The 20827-nt window shown below is 42.6% G+C and overlaps 1 protein-coding gene across 1 annotated transcript in view; it reads right to left on the reverse strand.

The window, feature by feature from the left end:
- The window catches only part of LOC124605359 (spondin-1-like), a 182373-nt gene that overhangs the window by 44110 nt on the left and 117436 nt on the right, over nt 1-20827 (reverse strand). Inside the window, exons 9-10 of the mRNA XM_047136985.1 lie at nt 14118-14286; nt 609-837 (exon numbers count right to left, since the gene is read on the reverse strand). Coding sequence (XP_046992941.1) covers nt 609-837; nt 14118-14286 — 398 coding nt within the window. The remainder of the gene's footprint in view (nt 1-608; nt 838-14117; nt 14287-20827) is intronic.

Genomic DNA, 20827 nt, shown 5'->3' on the forward strand with positions numbered 1-20827 from the left:
TTTACGTAAAGCCTTTAGTTTATTTTACAAAACCGAAAACTTGTTTAGTGAAATAGATATCGATACTTGTTGTCATGTTGTACGTATTATTTAGAACTCACTATAAAATTTACTGTAGGAAAAAGTTTATTCCTTGAGATGTATTTTTACACTTTATTGGAGTATAACCTATAAATAATTTAACACAGTTCTTAATGAAATTTTTGGAGTACCCAAAATCATTATTACGAGCAGAAGCGCAAGGATATCGCACCACAGGCCACAAAAGCTACAAAATTTCATGTTGCCAATAAGTAATTGACATGTCTCACGATTAAATAAGATTGAAGTGAATATGAAGTTATGGTAAAGATAATTAGCGTATTACCCCAGTATGAAATTGCCATTTACCTGACAACAATATGAGAATCAATTGATTTCTTGCATTATAAGAGCAAACACTACTCTTTGCCGTAACATCTCAGTCACTGGGAATATGTTTTGCTCGTATATGGAACCAACTGAACAGAAAGGTTACATGTTCGGAAAAAAACCGAAATTGGAAAAATCTTTCACAGTGGATACAGAATACAATAACACAATAAGATGTGAGCTGTTGGTGTTCTTACTTTCCGAAACTCTTGTTCCTCTTCAGCGGACTGACTGCAGTCTTTACTTTGCACACCGTAGCAGACTTCGGTTTGCTCAATATTCATGACGTTATGTACATTACACTCCTCATTTTGTTGCTGTCTGACTGGCACATCCCTTGTCTGAGCCCCATGGCGACATTTACTGATGTACTCCGTCCACTGAGACCATTCGGTTACTTCGCAGTCCCATTCGTCCGGTATAGCCCTAGAGAGAGAGAAAGACACAAAAGAAATTTAGTCTGACACGAGTTCCTGCTGCTACGAGTACTCTTTTTATTCATACGCATCGGACTGAGAAAACAACATATTGTCACATATGCAAAACGCTTTATATATAGTTCTTTTTATTGTTTACTTATACAGAGCTATGTTTAACTGTCAGCTAGACTTGTTACACAAAATTACTGAGATAAATGTGAGAACGTACATGAAATCGATAACGCCAGTATAATATAAATTTCACAGAAACTGCATAGTAACTGAAATAACTGAACTGCATAATAACTGAAATTAAGGAAGGAGAGATGGAGTGTTTTTGTACTTTTTCAATCATTTTAAAACTGCCGTTGAAACGTTACTGTTTTTTTTTCTCGCAAAACCATTGTGGCTTATTGTACACTCCCTGTCAGTAATAACTGGCAAACCACAGCAGTCATAGGCAAGTACACGTAGCAATTATTCTCCTGTTGATTTTATATGCTAACATTCATGCTTTGACCTGCCTTTGGAAACTGACAAATTACGCTTAGTAATAGTGTAGGTATGGCGAACAATGTACTTAGGTACCCATTATATTATTAAAGTGGTATGTTTTTACTACTTATGATGTTGTAAAACTTTTATCAATAATGTATGTTTTTTTAAATACTGTTAGGAGATTTTCACATTAAGTAGAATTAAGATTTTCTATTTATTTCTGCAGGTTTCCTAGTCAACTGAAACCGATTACCATCTATTTTTAATTACATTGTACTGTTATTTATTTATTTATTTATTATTCCGTGGAACCAAATTAATGAGAAGACTCCATGGTCATGGAACGAGTCAATACATGAAATTATAACACGATAGTAGAAACAGATAAAATGAAATATAAGAAACGTATTCAGGCGACAATTAGTAAGTTTAAATAAAGAAAATCAACAATGTAACACTGGAATTTGCTTAATTTTTCAGCTCTTCCAGGAGCTCCTCGACAGAATAGAAGGAGTGAGCTATGAGGAAACTCTTCAGTTTAGATTTAAGAGTGTTTGGGCTACTGCTAAGATTTTTGAGTTCTTGTGGTAGCTTATTGAAAATGGATGCAGCACAGTAGTGCACTCCTTTCTGCACAAGAGTCAAGGAAGCGCATTCCACAAGCAGATTTGATTTCTGCCTAGTATTAACTGAGTGAAAGCTACTAACTCTTGGGAATAAGCTAATATTGCTAACAACAAACGACATTAAAGAAAATATATACTGTGAGGGCAATGTCAGAATTCCCAGACTATTGAATTGGGGTCGACAAGAGGTTCTCGAACCTACACCACATATAGCTCGAACAGCCCGTTTTTGAGCCAAAAATACCCTTTATGAATCGGATGAATTACTCCAAAAAATAATACCATATGACATAAGCGCACGAAAATATGCGAAGTAGACTACTTTTCGTGTTGAACTGTCACTTACTTCAGATACTGTTCTAGTGGTAAATAAAGCAGCATTTAGTTTCTGAACAAGATCCTGAACATGGGCTTTCCACAACAGCTTATTATCTATCCGAACGCCTAGGAACTTGAACTGTTCCGTCTCGCTTATAATTGCCCATTCTGTCTGATCAAATTATTGGTTCTTGTTGAATTGTGAGTTAGAAACTGTAAAAACTGAGTCTTACTGTGATTTAGCATCAAATTATTTTCCACAAGCCACAAACTTATTTCATGAACTACATTATTTGATAATGTTTCAATATTACACACAAGATCCTTCACTGCCAAGCTGGTGTCATCAGCAAACAGAAATATTTTTCAATCACCTGTAATACTAAAAGGCATATCATTTATATAAATAAGAAACAGCAGTGGCCCCAGCACCGACCCTTGGGGAACGCCCCCCTTAACAGTGCCCCATTGGGACTGAACATCACTACCACTCTCAATATTGCGGAGAATTACCTTCTGCTTTCTGTTCTTAATGTAAGAGGCGAACCAATTGTAAGCTACTCCCCTTACTCCATAATGGTCCAATTTCTGCAGCAATATTTTGTGGTCAACACAGTCAAAAGCCTTCGTTAAATAAAAGAAAACACCTAGCGTTCGCAACCTTTTATTTAATCCGTCCAAAACCTCACAGAGAAAAGAGAATATAGCATTTTCAGTTGTTAAACCTAACACTACATTTGACAGCAAATTAAGTGAATTTAAATGCTCCATTAACCTTGTATACAGGGTGTTACAAAAAGGTACGGCCAAACTTTCAGGAAACATTCCTCACACACAAAGAAAGAAAATATGTTATGTGGACATGTGTCCAGAAACGCTTACTTTCCATGTTAAAGCTCATTTTATTACTTCTCTTCAAAGCACATTAATCATGGAATGGAAACACATAGCAACAGAACGTACCAGCGTGACTTCAAACACTTTGTTACAGGAAATGTTCAAAATGTCCTCCGTTAACGAGGATACGTGCATTCACCCTCCGTCGCATGGAATCCCTGATGCGCTGATCCAGCCCTGGAGAATGGCGTATTGTATCACAGCCGTCCACAATACGAGCACGAAGAGTCTCTACATTTGGTACCGGGGTTGCGTAGACAACAGCTTTCAAATGCCCCCATAAATGAAAGCCAAGAGGGTTGAGGTCAGGAGAGCTTGGAGGCCATGGAATTAGTCCGCCTCTACCAATCTATCGGTCACCGAATCTGTTGTTGAGAAGCGTACGAACACTTCGACTGAAATGTGCAGGAGCTCCATCGTGCATGAACCACATGTTGTGTCGTACTTCTAAAGGCACAAAGCAAAGGTAGAGTATCCCTTATGAAATCATAATAATGTGCTCCATTGAGCGTAGGAGGAAGAACATGGGGCCCAATCAAGACATCACCAACAATGCCTGCCCAAACGTTCACAGAAAACCTGTGCTGATGACGTGATTGCGCAATTGCGTGCGGATTCTCGTCAGCCCACACATGTTGATTGTGAAAATTTACAATTTGATCACGTTGGAATGAAGCCTCATCCGTAAAGAGAACATTTGCACTGAAATGAGGATTGACACATTGTTGGACGAACCAGTCGCAGAAGTGTACCCGTGGAGGCCAATCAGCTGCTGATAGTGCCTGCACACGCTGTACATGGTACGGAAACAACTGGTTCTCCCGTAGCACTCTCCATACAGTGACGTGGTCAACGTTACCTTGTACAACAGCAACTTCTATGACGCTGACATTAGGGTTATCGTCAACTACACGAAGAATTGCCTCGTCCATTGCAGGTGTCCTCGTCGTTCTAGGTCTTCCCCAGTCGCGATTCATAGGCTGGAATGTTCCGTGCTTCCTAAGACGCCGATCAATTGCTTCGAACGTCTTCCTGTCGGGACACCTTCGTCCTGGAAATCTGTCTCGATACAAACGTACCGCGCCACGGCTATTGCCCCGTGCTAATCCATACATCAAGTGGGCATCTGCCAACTCCGCATTCGTAAACATTGCACTGACTGCAAAACCACGTTCGTGATTAACACTAACGTGTTGATGCTACGTACTGTTGTTCTTGATGCTAGTACTGTAGAGCAATGAGTCGCATGTCAACACAAGCACCGAAGTCAACATTACCTTCCTTCATTTGGGCCAACTGGCAGTGAATCCAAGAAGTGCAGTACATACTGACAAAACTAAAATGAGCTCTAACATGGAAATTAAGCGTTTCCGGACACATGTCCACATAACATCTTTTCTTTATTTGTGTGTGAGGAATGTTTCCTGAAAGTCTGGCAGTACCTTTTTGTAACATCCTGTATACAACCTTCTAGATAACTTTAGCAAACACCAATGGCATAGAAATAGGTCTATAATTGTCAACATGATCCCTGTCTCCCTTTTTATAAAGTGGCTTCACTACCGAGTACTTTAATCGGTCAGGAAACCGATCACTCCTAAAGGAAAAATTACAGATATGGCTAAGTACTGGGCTAACATACATACACTCCTGGAAATTGAAATAAGAACACCGTGAATTCATTGTCCCAGGAAGGGGAAACTTTATTGACACATTCCTGGGGTCAGATACATCACATGATCACACTGACAGAACCACAGGCACATAGACACAGGCAACAGAGCATGCACAATGTCGGCACTAGTACAGTGTATATCCACCTTTCGCAGCAATGCAGGCTGCTATTCTCCCATGGAGACGATCGTAGAGATGCTGGATGTAGTCCTGTGGAACGGCTTGCCATGCCATTTCCACCTGGCGCCTCAGTTGGACCAGCGTTCGTGCTGGACGTGCAGACCGCGTGAGACGACGCTTCATCCAGTCCCAAACATGCTCAATGGGGGACAGATCCGGAGATCTTGCTGGCCAGGGTAGTTGACTTACACCTTCTAGAGCACGTTGGGTGGCACGGGATACATGCGGACGTGCATTGTCCTGTTGGAACAGCAAGTTCCCTTGCCGGTCTAGGAATGGTAGAACGATGGGTTCGATGACGGTTTGGATGTACCGTGCCCTATTCAGCGTCCCCTCGACGATCACCAGTGGTGTACGGCCAGTGTAGGAGATCGCTCCCCACACCATGATGCCGGGTGTTGGCCCTGTGTGCCTCGGTCGTATGCAGTCCTGATTGTGGCGCTCACCTGCACGGCGCCAAACACGCATACGACCATCATTGGCACCAAGGCAGAAGCGACTCTCATCGATGAAGACGACACGTCTCCATTCGTCCCTCCATTCACACCTGTCGCGACACCACTGGAGGCGGGCTGCACGATGTTGGGGCGTGAGCGGAAGACGGCCTAACGGTGTGCGGGACCGTAGCCCAGCTTCATGGAGACGGTTGCGAATGGTCCTCGCCGATACCCCAGGAGCAACAGTGTCCCTAATTTGCTGGGAAGTGGCGGTGCGGTCCCCTACGGCACTGCGTAGGATCCTACGGTCTTGGCGTGCATCCGTGCGTTGCTGCGGTCCGGTCCCAGGACGACGGGCACGTGCACCTTCCGCCGACCACTGGCGACAACATCGATGTACTGTGGAGACCTCACGCCCCACGTGTTGAGCAATTCGGCGGTACGTCCACCCGGCCTCCCGCATGCCCACTATATGCCCTCGCTCAAAGTCCGTCAACTGCACATACGGTTCACGTCCACGCTGTCGCGGCATGCTACCAGTGTTAAAGACTGCGATGGAGCTCCGTATGCCACGGCAAACTGGCTGACACTGACGGCGGCGGTGCACAAATGCTGCGCAGCTAGCGCCATTCGACGGCCAACACCGCGGTTCCTGGTGTGTCCGCTGTGCCGTGCGTGTGATCATTGCTTGTACAGCCCTCTCGCAGTGTCCGGAGCAAGTATGGTGGGTCTGACACACCGGTGTCAATGTGTTCTTTTTTCCATTTCCAGGAGTGTAGAACAATACTTCAGTATTCTGCTAGACACCCCGTCATATCCATGAGAGTTCTTGGTCTTTAGTGATTTAATTATTAACTCAATCTCCCTCTTGTCAGTATCATGGAGAAGCATTTCAGGTAACAGTCTCAGAACACTTTCTTCTACAAGCGCTATATGATTCCCTGTTGGAACTAGGTTTCTATTTAGTTGACCTACTATATTCAGAAAGTGATTGTTAAATACTGTACATATATGCGAGTTATCAGTAACACGGACATTCCCACAATGCACTGATTCTATATCCTCGACCTGTCTCTGCAGGCTAGCCACTTCCTTTACGACAGACCATATGGTTTTAATTTTATCCTGAGACATACCACATACTTTTTGCCTTCCTAATAACTTTTTTAAGCACCTTACAATGCTGTTTGTAATGGGCTGCTGCATTTAGATTTTGACTGTTTCTAACGTTTTGATATAATTGCCACTTTGTTCTACAGGATATTCTTATCCCTCTAGTCAGTCACCAAGGCTGCCTGTTTGTGCTAGTACCCTGTTTCGAACTTTCAAAGAGCACCAGAAAAGTCTTGAGGAAAGCATTATATTTATCGTCTACTGTATCAGCACTATAAACATCTTGCCACTCTTGTTCCTTGATAAGGTTTACAAAGGTCTCTCCAGCAACTAGATCAGCTTTCCTAAAAAGTTGATAACTATATTTAACATGTGTTGCAGCACAAAAATCCTTTAGAGTTAAAACTTGTGCATCAGGATTTGAAAGGCCATTCACCTTTTTGCTAACAGAATGCCCTTCTAGTAATGAGGAATGAACAAAAATGTTGTCTATGGTTGTTCTACTGTTCCCTCGCACTCTCGTTGGAAAGAATACGGTTTGCATAAGATTATATGAATTAAGGAGGTCTACCAGCATCCTTTTCCTTTCACAATCACTTATACAATTAATATTGAAGTCACCACATATAACTAACTTTTTGTATTTCCTATAAAGTGAACCAAGAACCTCCTCTAGCTTTAGCAAAAATGTTGTGAAATCGGAGTAGGGGATCTATAAATAACAACAGTTAGAAGTTTAACTCCACTAAATTTAACCACACCTGCACAACATTCAAACACCTTTTCAGTGCAGTACTTTGAAACATCAATTGACTCAAATGGGATACCGTTTTTCACATACATTGCTACTCCCCCACACCGCAAAGAGCTCCTAGAAAAGCTGCCAGCCAACCTGTATCCTGGTAAAGTAAGCCTCTGAATTATCTCCTTATTTAAGAAGTGTTCAGATATACCACTAATTTCAGAGTCAACATCTATAAGCAGTTCACTAACTTTATCTCTAATACCTTGTATATTTTGGTGAAATATACTAATTCCCTCATTACTCGGATACCCAAGCTTTGTCGAAAGTGGTTTCTTTGTTAGAGAGACTTCCCTTCAGCAGGAATGCCTATCAGCTGACTTCAATCTAAAAAAGGTGCCGCTCTAACACCCACTAGTACAGGAATTTTCCGATGTGTGATCCCACCACCCCCACCGTGCTGTCACCTATAAGCTTTGCCAACCTCCTCTTTCCATACCTGTTGAGGTGCAGGCCATGTCTAATGAAACCTGTCCTGCTGATAGACTCCACCGACACCACTGAAATGTGACTCATGCCTTCTGTTATCAGCACACCCCCAAGTCTCATGTTATTACGCTTGATGGCTGTATTAAGATGAGGCCGATCGTGACGCTGAAACAGTTCCACGAAATGCACATTCGTGTTGCCAGTCTGAGTGGCTATCTTTTCCAGGTCACCATCTATGTCATACTCCCCATCCCTATCAATACTATTACCAGCCCCACCCACAATCACTACCTGATCCTCTTTAGTAAAATCCCTACATAGCCCCCCTATGTTAACAGTCACCTGCGCCAATCCTGCATTAGGCTTCACAATGCTGGTGACCTGGTACTCACTCCCAAAGACCATCTATTTTTAATTACATTGTACTGTGATCAAGACTATTAAAGTTTATAATAAATAATACAGATCGCTGTCTGTCTAACTTAGGATTCCATGTCTTACAAATGAAATCAGTGTAATGAAACATGAAAAGATCATATTAACTGTAATATTACATACTCCTACACACGTTCTCGATGAGTTTTTATGTAGACAACAATAAATGATACGAACTAACGTCGCAGATAGTACAACAACTCAAACTGGAAATTAGTTTTGGTGCAAACTAACAGTATCTTTTACTGTTATTACTTTAGTATCTTGTTTTGTTCAATAAATCTGAAATTATTAATTCATACACATGGAATATAGCAAAAAGAAGTTAGTGGGTTCATAAGAATCACGTTACAAAGTGCAGAGAATTTTCGATAAATCTAGTACAAGTAGTGAAGTACTGTAAGAGGAATTCAGGCAAACAATTATTTTTTAAATGCAAAAACATGTTAGAGCATATTTGTACCATCATCAGTGGATAATTGTATTCAGCTCTGTACAATGCAGATATGTTTTATGGTAATTATTGGTATAAGAACTAGGCTTAATTCTTTTATGTTCATTGTGGTTATTAACTTGTTAAGTGGAGTATTAAGTTCTGTAGAACATTTTTTACGTTTTAATATGACTTGTCATGTGCAATGAAATGTTGTTATTGTGCGCTTGATTCGTGAATTAATAATTTACTTTATCTGCAAACGAAACTTTTATACCACTAAGGGCTCAGAATGACAAGACTGTCTACCCTAACGTTGCTGAGGTTTTCGAAACACGCGTATACTGACTGTCTTAGAGAAAACAGTAAGATGAAAAAGTTCACTTTTTTATTTTACGCCTATGGAAGTGAACAAAGGAGGCAGGAAAATTATAGAGGAAAAGTCCGCGTTTTTAAGCTCGTCAGCACTCTAGGTGATTCTCGAAAGAGGTTGGCTGTTTGCTGACACTTGGTTTCAATCTCTTCCTTCCTTTTAACAGAAGCCGAACACAGCATAACACTCCCCGTGCTTTTTATGTATCTTTTCACCAGAAATTGTCTTACATCAACTTTGATGATTACACGAATAATTAATAGAAGTACAGTTTCCGTCACTGGCATTTCTTCCGATTATGTGCCTGGTAGTGAAACGCAGTCCTTACTACACTTAATAATAATACTGTTCCTTCTATATTTAAAGTTTGGGTGCTCTGAGATGACACTACCCACATTAATGACAGAGTTTATTATAGTGTATTCCTTATCGCCTAGTTCACTCAATTAAAATACTGATTTGAAATTAGCCATTGTTTTACTATCTGTTCAGTTACATTTTCCATCGCAAAACCATAACAAGTTTAACCAAAATCGTTGTTTACCATGGTCCTCCATTTTACTGAAATTCGATGTCTTCACCTTTCTTCATGTCGCCGTAATCCGAAAATCCTATCTTTCTCGGTCCTCTCGCTACCAGCACCACATTCTCATTTACCCATCCCCTTGTCCAAACCCCCCACCCCCTTGTCCTAAGTCCATACGGCAAGCGAAGATACCTGACAGTTGAAATGAACTTTGCGAGAATGCTTCGCGCAGCCTACCTTCACCAGGGAAGTACAGGAGATTATGATTTTTAGGAAGTACTGTGCTAGACTTTCTCAATTGCTATGGAGAACTGCCCACAGTATTGACCTGTCAGGGTCTTATTTCGCCGTACGCGCACAAGAATCTATAATTGTTATTATTATTGCGGCGTAAGCTCGCATTCAGGTCTCAACATAAGTATTTCTTAATTAAATAGCACATAAGCGTTTCTTTCTAAATAGGTGTTTACGTTACCGGTTACTTACGCGACAGTAATTTTCATTATACACTGAGGTGACAAAAGTCATGGGATACCTCCTCAGATCGTGTCGGACGTTATTTTGCTAGACATAGTGCAGCAATTCGACGTGGCATGGACTCTTCATGTCGTTGGAAATCTCCTGCATAAATGCTTAGTCATGCTGCCTGTTTAGCCGTCCATAACTGCGAAGGTGTTGCCGCTGCAGGATATTGTGCACGAACTGACCTCTCGATTATGTCCCATAAATGTTCGATGGGATTCATGTCGGGGACCTGGGTGGCTAAGTCATTCGCTCGAATCGTCCAGTGACGTGACACGTCGTCATCTATAAAAATTCCATCATAGACTGGGAACACGAAGTCCATGAATGGTTGCAAATGCTCTCCAAGTAGCCGAACATAAGCAGAACCCTGTCCACTCTGCGTAAACACAGCCCCCATCATTATGGAGCCACCACCAGCTTACACAGTACTTGTTGACAACTTGGATCCACAGCCTCGTCATGTGTGCACCACACTCAAAACCTACCATCGTCATTCATCTGACCAGGCCATGGTTTTCAGTCCTCTAGGATCCAGCCGATATGGTCACAAGCCCAGGAGAGACGCTGCAGGCGATGGTTGCTGTTAGCAAAGGCACTCGCGTCGGTCATCTGCTGCTATACCCCATTAACACCAAATTTCGCCGCACTGTCGTAACGGTTACACTGATTCTTGCGGTTATTTCACGCAGTGTTGCTTGTCTGTTAGCACTGACAACTCTACGCAAACGCCACTGTACATGGTCGTTCAGTGAAGGCCGTCGCCCACCGCATTGTCCGTAGTGAGAGGAAATGCCTGGCATTTGGTATTCTCGGCACACTCATGACACTGTGGTTCTTGGAATACTGAATTCCCTAACGATGTCTGAAATGGAATGTCCCATGCATCTAGCTCCGACTACCAGTCCGCCTTCAAAGTCTATTAATTCCCGTCGGGCGACATAATCACATCGGAAACCTTTTCACATGAATCACCTGACTGCAAATGACAGCTGCGCAAATGCAGTGCCCTTTTAGACCTTGTATACACGATATTACCGCCATCTGTATACTTGCGTATCATCATCTCATGGCTTCTGGCGGCTCAGTGTATACAGCAACCAGCTTAACGCCTGCTGCTACACTGGTGCAAACTGTGTGGTCTACACAGATTTTTTTTTCATTTTTGCTTCTCTTTAATCGAATTTATATGTTGTTACGTCCCTTGCTCAAGTGTAAATCTGCACTCTCTGCAAACTGATAAATAGCTCCGTTTGATTTAGTTCACAAATTGGAACACTTTCTAATCATTTCGCACTAATTAACGCCATAGACGTATGGTCTTTTCCGAATGCAATTCTTATCAAAAAGTGATTCTGGCAGCTCCAGTCAGAGGTTTTTGTTAATCCTGCCTTTTGGGTTCTTGTGGCGATATTTCCACAGAAACTTCCATCCCCTCTCTCATATTTATATACAGGGTGTTTATAAACGAATATCGGGGTTTTAACGCTTTATAATAATTATTACATTACTCTTACAGTTATAAATGATATGTCAAATGATAGAGCAACTGAAAACAGTTTTGCCAAGAACCTTATAAATGTCCAATGTGAGCACCATTTGTCACACGGCACACATCAAGTCTATAGCCGAATTCTTCCCAAACGTTGTTACGTGTGTCTTCAGTGATTGTAGCAACAGCTGCTTCAATCCGGTTTCTTAATTCAGGGAAGTCTGTTGGTAGCGGAGGCACGTACACACGACACTTGATGAAGCCCCGAAGGAAAAAATCGCACAGCGAAGTACGCTATTGGTTGAACTTCACTGTACCCAAGCGCTGGATAGGCTGCAAGGGGCCCAATAACAGGGCTTGCTTTGAATGATTGCTAAGCCCTGAAGGAAAAAATCACATGGCCTTATGTCAGGTGAACGTGTAGGTCATTCAAAGCAAGCCCTGTCATTGGGCCCCTTGCAGCCTATCCAGCGCTTGGGTACAGTGAAGTTCAACCAATAGCGTACTTCGCTACGCGATTTTTTCCTTCGGGGCTTCATCAAGTATCGTGTGTACGTGCCTCCGCTACCAGCAGACCTCCCTGAATTAAGAAACCGGATTGAAGCAGCTGTTGCTACAATCACTGAAGGCACACGTATCAACGTTTGGGAAGAACTCGCCTATAGACTTGATGTGTGCCTTGTGACAAATGGTGCTCACATTGAACATTTATAAGGTTCTTGGTAAAACTGTTTGAGTTGCTCTTTCATTTGACATATAATTTACAACTGTAAGTTAAATGTAATAAATAATATAAAGCGTTAAAACCCTGATATTCATTTATAAACACGCTGTATTTCTAACTGAGAAGTTAAATACCACTTTTCATAGATTTTGATTTAAAAACGTTTTAAAGTAACGACATATTTCCATAAGAATTTTCATCCCCTACTGCAGTCCCTAAGGGATTTAATTACCAAAAATTTCTTTTTATGGGGACCAAGAAATCGAATACCAGTTTTCGGCGTTCCAGCTTCAGAATTGTTCTGCTAGCGACACAGCTACTAAAGCTTTTGATGCCTTAATTCATTCCCTTTAAGGGTGGAATTTGGCGAAGTCCCTCCTTAAACGATGCCTAAATTATGAGATCAACACCCTCTCCAAATTCAAATTTCTATCCTTAGCGTTTTGGGTGGGCTATGATGAGGCAGTGAACGAGTCAGGATATTTGCTTTGCAGAGTAGGATGAGCCGAGAAATAATCATTAAGAAAAAGAAATTGAATAAGTTGCGCCGTTTCCGAGTTAATTAGCATTGAGTCAGGCCGTTGCGCGTACAAATTCAAGCGGCCCGTCAGAGACTGTGTCACCAAACGTGTATTTTGTTTGGTTTTCTAAAATCGAACAAGAGAGCGATATGAAAATTGGACGTGGGATGGTAGAAAGAATCGAACCAGAGCCAGAGGCTGAGTAGTCTCGTGCGCTATCATCTACTCTATCAGAACTGGCACTAATTGTATCTGGTGTTAGGCTCGAATTTGCGCGATCTACGTCCTGATTGGATAACTTCAATGGTAATTAACTCTTTGACATCGAATTTATTTTTGAAAAATTATTTCTCAGCGCAACTAACCTGCCACAACTTAACAAACTTTTCAGACTGTTTCTGCGCAGCCTGTATAAGGGACGTGGACAGCGACAGATGTTACACTCACTGAGAGATGGCCATACTCGTGTGAGACAGCGTTATCAGCAACTGATAGTGTATGAAAGGGGCCTCATTGCGGGCGTTCATTTAGCTGGCTGGGCGAATAGTGCAATATCCAGATATGTAGAACATTCGAATATGACAGCAGCCTATTGTTGGACTGAGTGGGTATGTTATGGCAGGCATACTCGTCGCCAAGATTGCGGTCGACCAAGTCCACCATCACATGGGAGGATCTCCGCGTTGTACATCAGGCACATCGTAGTCGCTTCACGAACAGGTCTGCCATCCGGGAACAAGTAATGGAGTCCCTGCAACATTCTTTATCATCCGGCACCATTGGTTGGAGACTAGCAACAGCTATGTTCCCGTGTCAGTATCCAGGAAATCAAGGATCAGTTACAGCACATTTGGGTAGCTTGCTTCAGGAAATAATACAACGGTTTTACGATGCCCGTGCGGACCGAATCAGTGCATGTATCCACGCCAAAGAGGGGACAACAGCATACCGATAAGTCGTTTCATACGGCCAAATTCTCTGTAAATTTGACTCGATGTTGTATTCGCTGAAATAACACCAAATATACTCTCAACCATCAAGTTTCGTTTCGTTTCCCACTCCCCTTCTGGGTAGTTCACTTTTATTGTCATGCAACGTATTTCGGAGGATATGCTAATGTTGCCGTGAATCAAACATTTCTTAAACTGTAATGAATGCAGTTACAGAAGAAATGGCACTGTCCTTTAAGTTTGTAATAAGAGAATTGTTCTGGTTAATAGCTTGGTTCTTAATGTTATTACTATACTTATTATGGTGAGCTATGCTATTACAGGGTTAGTCTATTACCTGCAGCTTGGAATAGTGGCAGTGCAGGCTCTCTTTGCAGTTAATTTCCGCCTGCACCCATTCTCTTTTGCCGTCTGTGGGTCGACGTATTTTCTGCAACGTTGTGTGACTCCCTCGCCACAGGTTACTGAACAGGGACTCCACTCTGACCATTCCGTCGTCGCACATCCTGTAAAACGTGTTCTTTTAATAATTGTTGTACAGAAGGAGGAAATATGTCAGAAGTGTACAAAGGTGTGACAAGCATGTAGGGCAAAGGCTTTTAACGATGATTACATAGATTTTAGAGACGTCTCATTCAACAGTGTACTAATTAACCATCATTTAGAGAGTAGTGGAAGATAAACTTTTTATTAGGTCTGTCAGTTGATCTGTATTCGTACTTGTAGAAATAGTTTTCTGATGCTCTGTATCACTTGATGTAAGTTGTAGGTATACAGCGGTTGGTGCATCCCTGTGCTTGTAGATAGTGCCTCGTTGTTTGACAATTGATAGCATCTGATGTGATACAAAATTAATACAGTTCAGGAAAAAAGGAACAAACAGAAAACGAAATAGAAAGTATTGACTCTCCTCGTCGAAACCACAAAGTTCGTCATTAGAAACAAGTCTTAACGGCCTAGGACAGAACCACTACGAATCCTTGCGTCCCCAATTTAAAACATCATTGAAAAGCCTCGCCAGAGTTTGGAGAAATTTGTAATTCTATCTTTGTATGTTCAGTGGTCCATCATTTCGAGTGCGGAATGGCGGCAACTTCTACATGTCATGCCTTTGCGATCTTTTTTTTTCCTCACTTCTAGCGCAGAAAGTGACACGTTCTATTTGCGATGACCGCGCTATGGTCCATAACTGAACCATCAAGATAAGTACCTATTGAAGAAGTGGCCGTGTCTTTCAGCTTCTACCACAACTGAGCCACGTAAGAGTCTCTGCAGTCTCAGCGCGTCGCCGCAGATTCTAGGCGGTAAACGGAAAGGAGGCATTTTACTATGCATGCAGGACATCAGCCAAGAATACCACAGCCACGTTTGTGTTGTACTGGTGAGGGAGAAGAGAAACGTTCAGGGCTGATCGCCGGTGTGTTTGACTCTTCTCCGTCTGGATTGTGATGCCTCGTAAGGACATGTACAATGATGCGTGGACCTCAATTTAGGGACGCTAATTTGCTCCTATTTTGCAGAAGATAGCATCCCTCTTTATTGCAGAACTATTCCAACATGGTTTACGATTTAAAGGTAACGGCACAGTTTACGCGAACCGCATTATAAACAGACGAACCTACGAGGGGCATTCACTAAGTGAGGCAACACTTTTTTTTCTGAAAGCAGGTAGGTTGTATTCAGGATTCTAATACACTACATTATCTACATTAGTCCCCGCTCTTCTGGGTACAAAATACTGTTTTGCGACATGATCTCCGTTGAATACGGGAGCCTTACGCCATCTTACTGGAGGGGCCTGTATGCCCGCATGATACCATTGGTCTACTGGTCGACGTCGGAGCCAGCGTCTGGCTGCATCAGTAACCTCCCCAGTATCCACGTACCGCTTCCCGCGGACTGCATCCTTCATTGGGCCAAACAGATGGAAGTCGGAAAGCGCGAAAAACGGGCTGTAGGGTGGATAAGGAAGAACAGGTTTGTGCGACCTTGTTGCGATGATGACAAACGCTTTGCCCAACGACTCACCGTGCTTTTGTCCACTGGCTGGTCTCCGCAGACATTCTGCAAGCGTACTGGTTACGCCACACTACAGTTTTATCAACAAATTCCCTCTGTAAGTGTCGTCATAGAGAGTGCTGTACATATAGCAGATGCTTTCTTAAATAACAATAATTAAACGTCCCTGATGTACAAATAAAAATTAATGACCGTTACCCAACTACAATATTTATTAAAGTTTAAGGTCAACGGCTTATTTAACATTTTCGCAGCTTGAATAGTAAAATGACGATTAATCTCTACGCTAGTGATAAATGAATATAAAATATTTCGAGTCCCCAATATATTGTTTTGCAAACTCAGTATATATTTAAAATACCTGCTAACACTGCACCTGTTCACAGCCCGATGTTTTCTATGTTCATATCAACACTAACACGATAAATGTAAGTCCGTCAGACACTCGGTAAGATGAGTGTAAGTGTCGACCATTGCTGAAATAATTAAGAGTCCTTTCTACACAGTATGAATAACGTCCAACTTAGTACGAGCTTGGTCTAAGCAGTAATCAGTTCAACACACGTGAATTACATGCTCCACTGAAGCCCAGGCAAAATAATTCTGTTGACGGCTGCTAAGGTAATAATAGCCCCCTCTGAGCAACAGCATGAAATACTGCTGTTGCGACCCGTCACCTCAGAAAATTTCAAAGTTTCAAAACATACTGCTAGATCACTGTCCCTAGTAGCATAGACTCTGTATGTTCAGCTGCATCCAACCAAGGAAAGTGCCAAGATTATCGCCGCATTTTATGTATTAGGTGCCTGTACTTTAGAAAGTTCCAAGAACCCACATTAATGTGTCAGAGAAACAGCCTTTCCTATTTACGAGGGGCGTTCAATAAGTAATGCGTCATTCTCTTTTCTCGGCCAGTTTTACTCGAAAGAAATGCGGAACTCGTTGTGGGACATTGTGGAATATTCCCGGTCCAGCCTCTACAGTTTCATAAAGTTTCGATAGGTGGCATCGTTATATGTAGCATTCAAAATGGCATCTGTAATGGAGATGCGTTCCAAGCAGATTCTACGGAGACCACGCACTTAACAAAAGCATGGTGAGTGGCTGTCACCATCGCAATAAGGTCGCACAAACCTATCCGATCTCCCGCGTTCAGGCCGGCCACACACAGCTGTGACTCCTGCAGTGTTGAAATGTGTGAACACTCCTCTCACTCGAGGTGATCGACGGATCACAATCAAACAACTCGCTGCTAACTGGACCCTCTGTTGGTAGTGCTGACATCGTATCCACCAGTACTCAAAGGTGTCTACCCTCTCGGTTTCTTGCCTCTAACGGAAGACCGTAAAGAGCAGCGAAGGACCATCGGCGTGAAACTGCTTGCGCATTACGAGGCTGATCGTGACAATTTTTAGTCGAACGTCGTCACAGGCAATGAAACAACCGGAAACAAAACAGCAATCCTTGCAGTGGCGTCACACCACCTACCCTCCAAAAATAAAGTTCAGAGCCACACCCTCAGCTGATAAAGTGACGACGACGGTCTTCTGGCACTCTGAAGGGCTTATTCTGATTGATGTCCCTACTAATGGTGCAACGATCAACTCTGAAGGATATGAAGAACGTCCTCAGTGTGTTCGTTGCACACAAAAATACAACTGAACTTCTCCTCCATGACAACGCAAGGACTCACGCAAGTCTGCACACCCTAGAGGAGCTTCATTGGACTGTTATTCCTCATCCACCCCATCGCCTGGGCATCACAACTTCCGACTTTCGTCTGTTTGGCCCAAAGAAGGCTGCTTCCCGCGGGGAGCTGTACGTTGGTGATGGGGAGGTTACTGGTGCAGAAAGGCGTTGACTCCGACGTCGATCAGTAGCCGTGGGCATACCAGGCCCGCCCAGTAAGGTGGCGTAAGGCCGTCACGCTGAACGGAGACTGTGTCGAAAAATAGAGTTTTCTAATGAAAAGAGAGGGGAAATAATATGGTGCATAAAACCAACCCTCTTTCAGAGAAAAAATTGTTGCTTTACGTACTGAACGCCGGTCGTACATATTTTAAAAAATCCAATCTTGAAAACAGATGCACCGTTAGAAGTACGCTAACAATATGTTTAAAATTAATATTGCACTTAATAATACGTTAAATAGTTCGCCCACAAATATTAGTCAAATGATGACACATTTCAATTGCAGTGATCGATTTTCAGTGTTTTCTCACGGTGTCTCAAATTGTGTTATAGTCCACACAAGTATTGCATGCAGATCTAGGAACCTGCTCTTTTCACTGTTGCAATCAAAACTGACGCATCTTTAATGGCAATTTAATTACAGGTCAGGCTACGCAATATAATCAATTAAATTTGTCAATTAAACATATAAAACAAATGCTCTACATGTTGTAGGTGAAGCGTGCATAGGATTTCCGACATATACTCCAATTACTCCAATGCTGTCGTGTACCATTTTTTGTTCATAAATTAAACTGATGTAAGCGTTTGATTAAATTGCCTTTCACTCGTTAATTAAATAAGTAATCAAATATGCAAGTATTGTATTCAACTTGGGACCTAGAAACGATGGGATTATTGTGTGGTTCGGGCCCAGTGGACCCCCCCCCCCCCCCACCCCCGACAACGTCTCACACCAAACGAGTGTAACCCCAAATGTTTGCTAGGTAGAGTAATTATGGTGTACGCATACGTGGAAACAGTGTTTGCGTAACAATCGTCGACATAGTGCAACTGAGGCGGAATAAGGGGAACCAGCCGCATTTGCCGAGGCAGATGGAAAACCTCACTAAAAACCGTCCACAGACTGGCCGACAAACCGGACCTCGACACTAATCCACCGGGCAGATTCGTGCCGGGGACCGGTACGCCTGCCCGCCTGGAAAGCAATGTGTTAGACCGCACGGGTAACCGGGCGGGCTAACATGTAAGCAACTCAAGCGATATATATAGATGAGGGCTTTAACCTGAAGGGTCGATCTCTTTTCTCGATACATACTCACAACTGTTATTAAAGACGTATACTCAAAATGCATTACAGAGACCTTTTAGGCTCTTGGACTATCTGAATTATCTCTCTCTCCTCTTGAAGATGATGCGTCGTGCACCACTGGAAGTACTATGGTTTGTGTTGAACATGCGCAAATGCCGATAAACACTATACAGTCCTTTGTGTGTGTTCCTAGGGCGGACATGATGTCAAATCTGGTATCGTGTTCTCAAAGCCCCGCTTGTGCCACCACGTCTCCTGCGAGCTCCCAGTGTCCCACCGGCGAGCCTCTGTGCTAGAACTAAATGACGCGCACGACCAAAACCAGTCACCTCTGATCTCTTTATAGTAAGTCGTGATACAACTGAACTGTAAGGGCGAAACACTAAATCCCTTTCTTATATTCTTTCCAAGTAGAGTACTTCACTGTCGGCCTCGGATTCTTAATTTTTCCTCTTCTTCCTTGTACATGCTGTATGTTATTCGCCTACCCCCAAAAGTTATTACCTATTTAGTTGAGAAGTTAGTGCATCTTGATCCATTTTACATTGACAGACGCGTTCTCTAAGTCGATAAACCGGCTGACAGAGTTTTGATTTTCCATAAATCTTTCTTCCGTTATCGAGTGCATCGACAGAACTACCTCTCTGGTGTCTTTTCCTGTGCTAAATCGAAACTGAGCATCATACAGCAGAACCTCAATTTTCTTTTTCATCCTTCTAATATTATTCTGATCAGCAAATTGGATGCAAGTCTGTCTTCGGAATTGTGTGGATCACATTTTTCCGAACGTCTATGGTATGTCTCCAGATTTGTAGATTCTACACACCAACTACTATAGTCGTTTGTCTGCTATTTCCCAAAATTATTTTAGAAAAATATTATGATTGGAAGGTATTACAGGCTGGGAGATCCTCGTCTGGTTTCTGACATCACTTCGGCGATTTGCGCGTCGGTGTAGATGAGATGAAATGATGTGGGAATTCCGAAGGACTGTTATGTATGCGTTCCACCTTATTTGATCCCAAGTCTTCCATAAATCTGTTACACGCTGACTCACATACTGGAACCTCTGAGTCTTCCATCACGACTCTCATTTCTTCTTCTGCCAATCCATCAGACAGTTCCTCCCCCTCACAGAGCCTTTAGTGTACCCTTTCCACCCCGTTTTCTGAAATCCCCGTGTGGAATTCCTCGTACATTCCTAGTGTTGACGCCTTTGCTTTTAACTTCACCGAAGTTTGTTTCGACTTTTATGAAAGCTGCACCAGTCTTTCCAACGATCAATACTTTCTTCCTGCAGCCATTTCCCCTTGGCTTCCACGCACTTCTTACTTGTTTAATTCCTAAGTGAACATTGACCTTGCCGTTGGTGGGGAGGCTCGCGTGCCTCAGCGATAGACATAGCCGTAGCTTAGGTGCAACCACAACGGAGGGGAATCTGTTGAGAGGCCAGACAAACGTGTGGTTCCGGAAGAGGAGTCAGCGACCTTTTCAGTAGTTGCAGGGGCAACAGTCTGGATGAGTGACTGATTTGGCCTTGTAACATCAACGAAAACGGCCTTACTGTGCTGGTACTGTGAACGGCTGTAAGCAAGGGGAAACTAAAGCTGTAATTTTTTCCGAGGACATGCAGCTTTACTGTATGGTTAAATGATGATTGCGTCCTCTTGGGCAAAATATTCCGGAGGTAGAATAGTACCCCATTCGGATCTCCGGGCGGAGATTACTCATGAGGATGTCAATATCTGGAGAAAGAAAACTGGCATTCTACAAATCGGAGTGTGGAATGTCAGATCCCTTAATCGGGCAGGTAGGTTAGAAAATTTAAAAAGGGAAATGGATAGCTTAAAGCTGGATATAATTGGAATTAGTGAAGTTCGGTGGCAGAAGAAAAAGACTTCTGGTGAGGTGAATAAAGGATTATAAATACAAAGTCAAATCGGGATAAAGCAGGAATAGCTTTAATAATGAATAAGAAATAGGAGCGCGGCTAAGCTACTACGAACAGCATAGCGATCACATCA

The sequence above is a fragment of the Schistocerca americana genome, chromosome 3 (genome assembly GCF_021461395.2).
Source record: "Schistocerca americana isolate TAMUIC-IGC-003095 chromosome 3, iqSchAmer2.1, whole genome shotgun sequence".
In the NCBI taxonomy this organism is placed as follows: Eukaryota; Metazoa; Arthropoda; class Insecta; order Orthoptera; family Acrididae; genus Schistocerca; species Schistocerca americana.